At 41.3% G+C, this 12,536-nt stretch overlaps 1 protein-coding gene across 1 annotated transcript in view; it reads left to right on the top strand.

Annotated features, from left to right (window-relative positions):
- Positions 1-296: 296 nt before the first annotated feature.
- Positions 297-12,536, top strand: part of MAP7D2 (MAP7 domain containing 2) — a gene marked incomplete at its 5' end in the record, with an annotated part of 38,573 nt that continues 26,333 nt past the window's right edge. The window contains 4 exons of the mRNA XM_010160226.1: positions 297-374; positions 3,868-4,031; positions 11,108-11,222; positions 12,146-12,244. Coding sequence (XP_010158528.1) covers positions 297-374; positions 3,868-4,031; positions 11,108-11,222; positions 12,146-12,244 — 456 coding nt within the window. The remainder of the gene's footprint in view (positions 375-3,867; positions 4,032-11,107; positions 11,223-12,145; positions 12,245-12,536) is intronic.

Here is a 12,536-nt window from a genome sequence, read left to right as displayed (position 1 = left end):
TTTAAGTTTTAAAACGAGCACTAACGGCATGCTTGTTGGCTCTGAGAAGAGGGGTCAGGCACTGACACCAAGAAACTGTACTGGGAGTTCAGCAGTAGGTAGGAGACTGTGCTCGAGATGTTTCCAAATCCCAGCTTGTTAACCCGCCCGCATACGAGTGCAAAATCGTTTTTGTTGGTGGAGTTGTTAAATGCAGTACATACGATTTATTTTTGGTGGGGTTTTTTAGTTCTTTTGGATGCATCTTTAGTTTTACTAACACTTTTTAATGCTTTTTCCTCTCTCTCTGACTTCAGCCATTGATGGATTTCTAAAAACTGATGAAAGACAAAGACTGGCAAAGGAGAGAAGAGAAGAAAGGGAGAAGTACCTTGGTAAGGTGGCAGGAAGTGTATCTATTATTTATGTATACGTGTTCATAGGCTAAGTTACTGACGTGACAGTTTTTCTATTCTGGATTTTAAATGCTGTGGTTCAGTCTGTTCCTAGTCTTTCTAAAAACTGATGAAAGACAAAGACTGGCAAAGGAGAGAAGAGAAGAAAGGGAGAAGTACCTTGGTAAGGTGGCAGGAAGTGTATCTATTATTTATGTATACGTGTTCATAGGCTAAGTTACTGACGTGACTGTTTTTTACAATTTAATTTAGAAGTAATAATATAAGCAATAAAGACTAGGAACAGACTGAACCACAGCGTTTAAAATCCAGAATAGAAAAACTATCTTCTTTGATTTCCATTCAGGTATTTAGTATTCTGTAGTTACAAGTTAACTTTCTTCTTTGATTTTGTACTTTTGAATATAGGTTTATGTGCAAGATATTGACTGTTAGGACTCAGATTTGTAAAAATACCAAATAAGCCTTGAATAATACTCAGGATAATATGTAGGATGATTGTGTGAAACAGCCTCAATTTTAGTCCATTAAGTTTTAGACATATTAAAAGATATTATGGAGTTAAGTGCAGCATAAATCAGACAATTTTCCAGAAGTTTTAAAATGGCTAATCTTTCAAGAGAATGAGAAAAATTATTAATTTATTTCCTGAATAACATAAGCATTGATTTTAAAAATGTTTAAACTAGTGGGTTGTTTTTAATCTACTAATACCTCCAGGGAAATGAGAGGAAATTGCAAAATTTAGACATATTTATATATATGAATACATATATGGGATGTGCTTGTGTATACACACATGTATATGAATGAAATTAACTGTTCTGCATTGTTCTGGACTTTCTGTGTATACTTATATATCTGTATAATGTTTAACTGTTGATGTTACTTTTCCTCATGTGATAACAAAGGCTAGTAGCACTGTTCCTTAAGGTTACCTGACAAAAGCTATCAGAAGGAATTGTCAGTATTTTATGTTTTTGTAAAATTTAAGGTAGGTTATATTTTGAGGAAATGTCAACTAAAACAGTATGGATACCTGTGAAAAGAATCCTAGGAAAATAGTGTTTTTCTTGCAATAAATAAACTGTAGACCATTTCTTGGCAAAACCTGAGGCTGGAGACCAGAGATTTGACATGTTTTTAGCACTGTAGGCTTGATGAGCAGGATTCCTTTTGGTAGTTCCTGCGAAAATCTGCTGGTGCTTAGCACTTAACCTCCTTAGAGGTTCTGTCTGTATGGGGCATGCACCAGCCTGAGTTGTAGCTTACATCTCTTCGAGGTATACTCAGTCCAGACTATCTCCTCTGTCCTCTTGATAATCCCTTCTCTGCTGGTTCCTGAGAAAGTGACATGAGGAGTAGATTGGCAAGGACTTGGGTTAAAAATCAGAAGAGCTGATGAGAAGGAAACTGAAAGCTGGAGAAATCTTGGAGTGGTTGGCCCAGGGTGTTTGAAAGGTGTTGGCTGCAGTTGTTGTCTCCAGACATGATAATGTGCCTTCTGGAAACAAACTTTGTTTAGGGTTAAGGCCATTTCTAGATTGGGGAGCCCTCTGTTTTGGCCACAGCAGCTTCTTGTCAGCAGTACATGTCATTCAGCAGCTCAGAAAAAAGCAGCGAGTTCCCCAGAAGGACAAATCTTTATGCAGCGAGCAGCAACTCAGCATCAGTATAGAATAACCTTCTCATCAAAGCCAAAACTCATTAATCAGTGGTTCAATATCCCTAAATTAAGCAATAAGAATTGTATGTGTGTCCATGATGACAGAATGGTTTGCTTCTCTGTCCAGATCAGTCCCAGGTTTCACCTGTAGTTTCACCCGCTTACTCAGAAGGTAATGTTAGCACAGTCTCTGGACACCTCACTTTATTCTTGGTTGTTATCAACTCCAGCATGCTGCTTTCACCTGTTCTCCTTGACATGGCTAGTAGTCATTAGCAGCAACTCCAGCATGCTGCTTTCACCTGACATGGCTAGTAGTCATTAGCAATTACTGACTGGTCACTTCTCTTCCACTGTCTGTGAGGTAACCATCTGTTGACAAGTCTGATTCTTCATGCTTATGAGTCCAAGTTCACGTGCAGCACTGACACCCCTCTCATACTGCCCTGCCCCGCAGGAAGGGTTAAAAGAGTGAGTTCCCATAAGGCAGAAGGGGAAGACAACATCAGCCATGTTTTTTAAAAGAATAAGGTGTTCTGTAAAGCAGGTTGAACGTGAAGACGACAAGGATCCACATATATTGAAGATATATATGAAGATATTGAAGGGAAAGAAATGAAATGCAACTGCTGGAAAGGGATCTAGCACTGGGGAGACTGGCTTTAAACCAGGGCCTTGGGGATGGAGTGGGGCTAGAAGGGATTGAAGGCCACAGCTGGGGTTAGAGAGCCTGGGGATAAGGAGCTGAGGAAAAGGGTTGATCTGAGAAGAGACAATTTAGATGGCTGGGCAAGAGCCTGGGACTGGTGGGAAGACTGTGAGAGAGTTTGAAGGATGAAAGGTCACTGGGCAAGGAAGCATCAACTGAAAAAGCAGACTCAGGCTGGATAGGCGAGCAGGATGAAAGACTAGGTCTTGTGTAAACAGCATTAATTCTTGCTTTCCCTAACTTTCAAGTTCATAGCCTGGCAGCAGTGAGAATATTCCTTCTTTGATATTAGTTGTATGTGTGTTGGTATTTGACACTACAGGCTTGTGTATGTAGATGTGCTCACTGAAATCCTCTTTCCTGCCTTTTTATGGAACATGCTTGCATGAGACATGGATGTTTCCTCATGATTTGTTGTGTTAACTTCTGCTACTTGTTCTCCCTATGTAAACCTGAAGCAACAGTCCTGTATGTAATGTTGCAGTCTGAATTTCTGTAACAACAAGCTGATGCCTCCAGATAATGAGTATGGTTCCAACTGGAATAAACAACTGAGCATACTCTCAGTAATGGAAATAAATCCCGCTTATGCAGAGAGGCAGAAGTAAATAATGATGATGTAGCACCGAATTATGAACAGTGGCATATTTTCAAAGCTTTGTAGAAAGCTTAGCAAAGACAGCCCTGAAATGAGAAGTGTAGTTTTAAAGACATTCTGAAGGCTTTTGCTTCAACAGTAACTGATTCACTTAAAAACCTACTGGGAACATTTTGTTTTGTCTGAAAAAAGAATTTGGCTGTAAGATATGGAGGGATTTGAAACAAAACCAAGAAATAGTAGTTAACTAGTCTGTTTTTACAGAGGTAAGGGGCACAAACTGTCACCTTGTGTGCAAAGGGCTTCCCTATTTATTTATTGAGCAAATCGCTTAGTTCTAATCATTCCAGCACTTTCGTGGGCTGTATTTTTAATCTTAGTGGACTATACACCTGTCTTCTTCCATTTGTTGTTTTACTCTATTGTGTCACGTTATCAAATAATGTTGAAGTAGGAGAACATATGCATAAAGGGAAATGCAACTTTTTCTCTGCCAAAGCTGCTAGGGAACAGCAGATACTGGAGAAGGAGAGACGAGCAAAACTTCAATATGAAAAGCAAATGGAGGAGCGCTGGAGGAGACTGGAGGAACAGAGGCAGAGAGAGGAGCAGAAAAGAGCAGCTGTTGAAGAAAAACGGAGACAAAAGCTTAAGGAGGAGGAGGTAAGGTCCCCTGGGAGGTGCCCGGCAGAGCGGCTCTGCAAGGTGGCATTAAACATAGCTGAATGTTGACATGCATTAAATGTTGATTTCTTTCTGTGACCCAGAGACATGTAGGCATTACTTTGGGAACTGCAACCCCACATCACCACCGCTATAAATACTCTACTACTGCTTGTACAGCAAAAACATTTTCCAAAGCTGTTCTGTCTCTTGATTTTTGTCTGATCTCACAGAGGAGTCATCTGCTTATGCTTACATATCTGGGACTCTGACTGTCAGACGATAAAGCACCAGCTTTCCAGAAGGTAGCTTTTAAAGATGAGTGTTTCCATAAAATGGCAAGATTTCTCTTACTGTTTTGTTTACTGCCCGTGAAACTGAACTAATGTTTATGAAAATGTTTTATTTTTCCTCAGCAACATAAAATCGGAAATGCTTACTTAAAGCAGTGAAGGATCTAGGCTGGTTTAAAATTCTAGCACAGAACAGAATTAATCACCTAAATTTTGAGGCATCTTCATAGCCTTCCTTCCTTGTACTCTCCCTGCTGAGATCATTTAAGGTTCTTTTTTGCTCTGCTGAGGCCAATTTCTGATGCAGATCTCAGTGCAGTGTGTGTGTGTTTCCCTGCATGACGTTCTGTAGGAAACACCAGTGCTTTTACTGCAACTGATAAAGAATTAATGATTTTTGGAAATAGTGGCAGTGGTTTTTTAAAAAAAAAAAAAAGTCAGAAAAACAAAGGCACCCATAAAAAGGCTCTAGAAATCTGCAGTTATTAACATTCCTTTTTTTCTGCCTCCCAGCTTTTGGTCAAAATATCTTTGCAAAAGAGGTAAAACACTTGTGCAGGGGATTAGAATAACATACTGCTGTCCATTTAATGTTTTTAATGTTCTTTTTGTGTGTGTTTGATTCTTCACTTTAACTTGAAGAGAAGATTATATCCTGTCTTTCCTATTGCTGCTGTAACGTACTCACTGCAGCTTCTTCAAAATATCTGACAATCTATTTTCCAATATTTTGTCATGTAGTTTGTTTCAGATTTTCTTAAGAAAAATTATAAAAACAGAAACAAAGGGGTAGGAGGTCTCTCCTGTGGTAACGTTTTTGACCTGGCGTGTCCCTTCCCCAGTACTGGCTGCTGTAATAACCTTTTGCAGCTAAGCAAAATGGATCCCCTTTATGGGGGATGTGAGGAAAAGTGGCAGGTACAAAAACTCCAAAACACTGCCCTCAAAATTTGCACTGGAGGGGAGGCAGGGAGAGGTGTAGGAATAGTGAATAACTGCCCACTTTCCCTGCCTGCATGGTTTGCCATGCTGGAGAAATCGGAGGAGGGTTGTTGGACTTGAGAGGCTGTGCCAGATCAGAGCCAAGTTCTGTTCAGTGGGGACCCCTTCTCCTTTAGTGTCCTCCTGCACTTGCCCAGAGATGGATGTAGGAAGGGGCTGAGAACGCAGCAATGTTTCTCCCAAGCATCAGCAAGCCTGTTGCAGCTCCCTAACCCCCCCTACATGTGATGAGGAACTTCTGTAGGGCTGAGAGGAAGGCTTGCTGCCTCCATGTGTTTGGTCATAATATGAACCCCACTCCTAACTGCTCACTGAGCTGGCCCTTCAAGCTTTAACTGTCCAAAGCCTTTTGAGAGCCAAGGCTCCTTTCCTTTCCTCCCTTGTTACGTGGGCAGGAGGACAGGAGAGGATGCTTGTTTTTTGGGGGATGGATTAGACCTGGTGGGAGGAAAAATCCAGGAGCCTTTGAAGGAAGGAGGGGGTACATAGGGGAATAATCTGTAGGGAGGATGAGGGAAGAAGGAAATTGGGAAAGGAGATACCACCACTTCCTGATTTCCCTTCATGGTTACTTGTCATCCCCTCATTTCTGGAATTCCACTTAAATTCTATTAAAGGATCTGCCAAATTCCCCTCCCCCCCTCCCGGCTCTTCTGGTAAGCCCCTCAAACCCTGTATGTGTAGTAGCAGTGGAGGTCTGAGTAAGGATGGTGATGAAGTTGCAGCTCCCTGGGCATTGCAGATTACTCACTGCTCCTGAGTCATTCTGGACACTTGAGGCTGCCTTTACTGGAAGAGATTTGAACCTGTGTTTCTCACACCTGTGGCGGGGTTGTTCTCTGGCCAGTGACCCAGTTACTGCATGGTCCTCAGTGTTTCTCAACACTGCCTTACACTGCATGGAGACTGGAGCACCCAGTTTACCTGCTCATCGGGTATCTGAAGTGACAAGTAGAGAGATTTTCTTCCTTGCTCTCTGCCTTATTAGTTTTTTTTTTTCTTGCTTTTTAACAGAGCAGAAGGCAGTGCGTGTTTGTGATAGGAACAGGTTATATAATCTCTTTAGAAAACACTGTTGTTGCATCTGCAAAAGTCTTAGAGAGGTGAATGGCTCTTAACAAAGTGTGGGGCTTGTTAGCCTCCTACACAGAGCATCCTCTGCTTGGTTGGTTTGCATGCCAAGGATGTCTCAAAGAGAAGGTGGCTAAAGTTCGATTTATTTTGCTTGCTTTTTCCTCTGCACAGTGACAGGTAAGAGATGGTGGGTTTAAAGTCTGCAGAGCACAGTGGAAGTGTGTCCAGTTCCTCAGACAGGAACTGAAAATACGTGTCTGAAAATTGTCCTGTCTGCATTGAGCACACCTTTCTTCTTCGCAGAGGTCTTCAGTAGCACCGCCCTTCCCTCCATATAACTTTTAAAGCTACCCACTTCATTTAGTAAAAGCAGCCCCGAGTCTTGAGGAAAGCAGCGTGTTGTTGTTCAACAGTAGGCAGTGGCATTGGGACTAAAAGCAGTGCTGGTTCCCATTCAGTTAAATGTTTGGGGTTTTTTTCTCCTTTTCCTATTTTGAACTTCCATGTGACTTGGAAATACCTTGCAAATAAGTGCCTACCTGTATGCAGTGTATTGGGAAGACTCCACAGCAGCTGTGCTCTTCTACTGCTCTTATTCCATAAGACAAGTTAAACATCACTTGTGTGAGCCATGTCAAGGATACTCGTGCGAATGAGAGCAATAACATCCATCTCGTCAAAGATCCATTTTTAGTACAACCGTCAGATTTTGTTAAAAAGGAGACTGATAAAATCAGCACTGATCCCACTAATGTGCTAACTTTAAATGAACTGCTACTGTTTTGAGTCATAATACTTGTAAAATGATTTTTTTTTTCCTTGTCACATCAGTGTCATGTTTTCATGGAGAAAAGTAAAACACTTCAGTCAAATTACTTGTATTCTTACTATTGATTTATGTTTGGGATTGTTTTGAGGGGTTTTTTTCCTCTTTGTTTCTTTTAATTCAGATATTGCAAATGTTTGTTTTGTTGTTTAGTGTGAGGAAAACCTGGTTGAATAACTATACGGGTTTTGGCAAGTAACATGTACATTTTGGATACTAGCAGTAGATGGCTCTCTTTTTATGGTTTTACTCCATTCTTAATTTAACCTACATGCAAAGCTTGTATGTTACAGTTTTTTTTGAAGATCACTGTATCTTTTGTGCAGAAATTTTCCTCTATCTACAGTTGTTCCCAAATGAGCATCATATGGATGGTTTTATATGTTTTTAGGAAGATAGTTCATCTATAACGTAGACAGGAAGGGTTAGACAGGAAGCTTTGTGCATTCTTTGCAGATGAAGGAATGGTTTGTCTTCTTGTTTAGTTTTCACCAGAGACCAAATTATTAATGTATGAGTTGTTTATGCTGTGCCTCCATTGCCTTATTGTTTTCTTTGGCCTTTTAGTTTTTCAGTCTTGTGCTAACATAAAATGTTATTTAAAAAGCTATCCTTTCTTTGTGAAAAATGCGCTTCTTATTGTTCTTTATCTAAGCTGTATCTGCAGAGTTTCATGAAGTCTAATAATTATGTTCTATAGTGCCTTAATGAAAGGCTCTTTGCAAATGAAAATGAATGATCCTCTCCACATCACGTAATTGAAGATTTCAATCTCAGATTGTAGCTGGCATGGGCTTTCAAATATGTATGAAAAATAATTTCATTTATTTAATGTATCTCATCATGCATTCTCTTCTTAAAACAGCGCTTTCGTAGTAGGTGGTGTAAGTTTATTCTGTGGTTTGCAAACTCTAGAATATTGCTGATCCTTGCTCCAAGCAGCACGTAAAAAAAATAACCCAAACCAAAAACCAAACATACCCAGATAATTGAAACTTGACTGCTTTCATCTTATCTTTTTTGATGAATGTACAGTAATATTCATTACATATGGAAAGACAGAAAGATTCTGTGTAAGTGTGTGGTTTTGATGAGAAAGAAATGGGAGGGTCGCTGTAAAGAGTGTGGGTAGAAAGGTATATTGGGGCCAGATGGATGCATAATGGAAAGAAGGAGGGAGGAACTGGTGATGCACTAGGAGGTTAAGTTTGGAAAGGGTAAATACAGAAGAGGGGACCCAAACAGAATTAAATGCATCTTGCGGGATGGAAAGTTAAAAGTGGAAAATGTAGAGATGCAAAACTAGCACACACAGGTTTTAAACGTGAAAATTGCATCAAGTAATAAGACAAGAAAGACTGTAGCAAACTACATCAGAGGAATGATTTTGGACTCCGGAGGCTGGAAGATTGCTTTCCTTTCATGCCCGAAGTACGGTCGAGAAGTGATAGTGTATGCAAACCTATGGGTTTTTTCTGTGCTGTTGCGGAAGAGGCTCTGCTTGAGCTTTGTAATGCTCTCGTAGGGAGAAAAAGGAGGAGGAAAAGAGTCAGAGAGCATTTGCATGCCTGCATGGACACTGATGGCACTGGCTAGACAGAAGGGGGAGGGAAGGCAGGGAAGCAGCTGCCTGCTTTCAGGGATCTTTGCATGATGTTATCTGATAGACTGTGAGCTAAAGATGTCGAAGGGAGACAAAACTAAAGTGAGAGCTCAAGACACATGACCAAAAGATTGGCTTCCTGGGGATCAGAGAGCATTTGCATGCCTGCATGGACACTGATGGCACTGGCTAGACAGAAGGGGGAGGGAAGGCAGGGAAGCAGCTGCCTGCTTTCAGGGATCTTTGCATGATGTTATCTGATAGACTGTGAGCTAAAGATGTCGAAGGGAGACAAAACTAAAGTGAGAGCTCAAGACACATGACCAAAAGATTGGCTTCCTGGGGATGGCTGCAGTAATTGTAACAGCAGGGTGGGTCACCTGGCCGAAAGGTAACAGTGACAGGAGAGCTGAGAAAGGGTATGCCAGAATCGCTTTTTTGCTCTTTGCGTAGATGGTAATACTATGGAATTCTTCATGGTATAAGGGATTTGTCATAAAATTAAGAGGAGAGCGCCTAAAGACAAAATGTAGTGGCTTGCTGTTGAAATTGATAGTTAAGTGGTAGCTGGGTTGGATGAGGTTGAAAAAATGAGGTCAGAAATTAATTACTGGAAGTCATGGTAGAGGAAGAAATTCCTCAAAGATGTGGAAGAGACAAAAGTATATTGCAGATACCTTCTCATCACCTTCTGGTTATCTGGTGTTGTAGAAAGCCAGTGACCACAGTCAGAGCCTGAGGAAGGTAACACAAAGTTTACAGGTACGTGCAGTTCCAGGCATGGTAGCTATGGGAGTGCACGCTGTTGGGGTCTGATCTGCTGAAGGAGCTCCATCAGAGACAACAAACTCACTCGCAGTGCAGGCACTGAAGGAGACATGCATGAACAAAGACAAGTTTTGTGGTGACATATAGGGGGAAGGGGGAATAGGAAACCTAGGCTAAAGTGATGAATCAGTGAGAGAAAGTAAACTGGCCAAGAGGTGCAGGGGAGGTTTTTCGTGCAGTTGATCTGAGCAGCCAAAAGATAATTGGAGACACAGCAGGGGATTGATAGAAATCGAAGGGGATATGAGGTAATCACAAAAGCCTGCAGGATTGTGAGTTTTAAGTGGATAGAGTAGAGGTTTCATACTAGATGTTCCATACTAGACATAGCAAAGGTAATAAGTAATTGGACCAAAAATACTAATAGGGCCAAAGGGCTAAAAAACATTGGTGCAGGAGTTGGAGGCACCACAGCAGGGGTTGGGCTGCTGAAATGAGAGGGTCAAGAGGGTGCCAGATGGGAATGACATCCTGGGAGGAGGAAAGGAAGAGGATGGTAGGTGATGGAATGGTGGGTGGGGAAGAACCAAGTTTTATCTGCTTGAAAGGAGGAAAAGAAAAGGTGGAGAGATCATTGCCGCAACAATAAACCACTGAGAAACTAGGAAGGGGAGGAGGTGGGAACTAATCTGAATGGAGGTCTTTGAGTGAGAGTTAGGAGGTGGTGGAGGGGGAATAAAGCAACCTTACGTAGCTGTTAAAGTTAGAGCAGGATTTGGATAAAAAAGAAATCTCCTTCTTCCCTTTCCTCATCTAAAAATCCTGGCTCATCAAGCTGTGGAGAACGTGGGGGTGGAGGGGAAAAAAAAATTTCAGAACAGCATGATCTAGGCATACACTAAAAAAATACACAAGGGGAAAAAAAATCAGCAGCTCTTAAATGCCTAGGCTGTAAAGAACATAGTGGAAGAAAGGGAGTTTTGGTAAAAATAAATAAATAAAATGGGCATCCTGCAAAGTAACCTACTTTGGGTTTGAAGTGATCATTTATCTGCGTGGCTAGGAGGAGCCACTGGCATTGCAGCAATTTAGCCGTGCTCAGAAAGGGATGGGAAAAAACCTCCCGAGGTCTGCATAGCCAAGAAGGAGTTAATGCTTGTCGAGCATTATTCTTATACAAATTAAGTCCAGAGCACAGCAGCAGCCTCACCAGCAGGAGCAGATGCTAGGCAGTGATGCAACCTGTGTTATTTACTTAGGCCTCTGTAGTGACCTCAGTGGCTTGCAGACAAAGGATACCCATATCTGGAGGTAGGTAGCATGCCGATACCTTCCTTATTCAGTCCTTTTTGTTTTATTGCAAACTAACTCCTGTAATCATCTGTCATGGAGCAACAGGGGGGCTGCGTATTTTTTTAGCGTGGTTTCAGAAGGAGGTGGGGGTGGTGGAAAAAAAGCCCCCAGAGAACTGATTGAGATCTTGTTTCTGATTTTCTACCAATATAACCAGGAACGTTTAGAAGCCATGATGCGTAGGTCCCTTGAACGCAGCCAGCAGCTGGAGCAGAAGCAGAAGCGATGGTCGTGGGGAGGAGCACTGGCTGCAGGCTCAGGAGGGAGAGATGGTAAGTGAGACAGGCTGCCTGCATTGCAGATCTGGAAGTGCAAAATGCATGAGGTTGTGGAGATAGTAAGGATGATGCATTTTATAGTTGGGGTGGTACTGTAGGGGCTGCTGCCTTGGGGTGTGAGTAAATCGCTTTGTAATTGCTTGCCAGGCTTCCTCTTTCCTAATACCTTCTGGGGAGAAAGGTCACTCCTAACTTTAGGAATGCAGATCATTTTAATAGAGTAACCAGAATCTGTTTGGAGGATGCTAAAATTAAAATTTATACTCTCTCTCCCTTATTCTCTGCCCCCGCGTTGTCTTCCCCCGCACACAGTTAGCAAATTTAATATTCCCCAAAGGACCGACTGCTGTCTAAGCCTTGAAAAAGATAATCTGGTTTTGTTTAGTTCTTCTGAAAACCTGACAGGAATTTCTAGGTGACTCTGCAGCATGGGCAGTTTGAAATAGTTCGTGTTTTTTTCCCCACATACTTTTTGTTGCTGATCTTTTTGATTTGGCTTCGGAACAAATTCTTTTTCTTACATAATCAGTCACATATTGCTTTTATATTTCAAAAAGATGCATATTTTGTGTTTTAAATCATGTAATTTATTTAAATCTGTCAGGTTTGATTAAACTGATGTTATGGGGAAAATATCCATGTTTGGGTGGTGATAGAATATGACAGTCAGTCTTTTATAAGCAGTGTGTAAATATACGTAACTCTAAAAAGGCAAACTGTTTCACATCATAGTGTTCATGGCATGCCATCAAAAAAGCCAGGAAACTAAATATATATATAATAATAAAATAAGTCTTTCATACTTTGAGAAAGAAAACCGTTTGTCTTTGTGATGCAGTTTATGCTTAATTCCAGCTCCCCCAACTTATTCAGTAATTTCTTTCACCTCTTTTTGCTCTGATTTCTCTGCTGTGTAGGTGAATCAGAAAATACCCCACCCCCTGTTCTAGGTTTAGCTGCCAACACCCTTCCTCCAGACCCTGTGACCTCTACTGCTCCTGCTGATTCCTTCAATGGTATTTCAGAGAATCACAGTACCATTGTGTCTCGTTTATAACTCTCTTAATCACTGTAATCCATCCACTGATCTTGTCCTTCCTAACCACTGTTTCCGTATTATTTCAGTCTGGTAGTCTGCAGCATCACCCTTAGCGATGTGGACCAAATGAATGTCTTTTAATTTCCTTTTAATTTTGCCATGGTGAAGCAGTGCATGCCTCGCATTCCAGCACAGTAGAGGCATTTCATGGTTTTCTCACTAACTGTAGGCTTTTACCACTCAGATTCTCATCTCTGTTAGTTCTGTGG

The sequence above is a fragment of the Eurypyga helias genome, unplaced genomic scaffold (assembly GCF_000690775.1).
Source record: "Eurypyga helias isolate BGI_N326 unplaced genomic scaffold, ASM69077v1 scaffold11981, whole genome shotgun sequence".
Classification (NCBI taxonomy): domain Eukaryota; kingdom Metazoa; phylum Chordata; class Aves; order Eurypygiformes; family Eurypygidae; genus Eurypyga; species Eurypyga helias.
The sequence above is the reverse complement of the archived record's forward strand: the minus strand, read 5'-3'. Positions and strand labels throughout refer to the sequence as shown.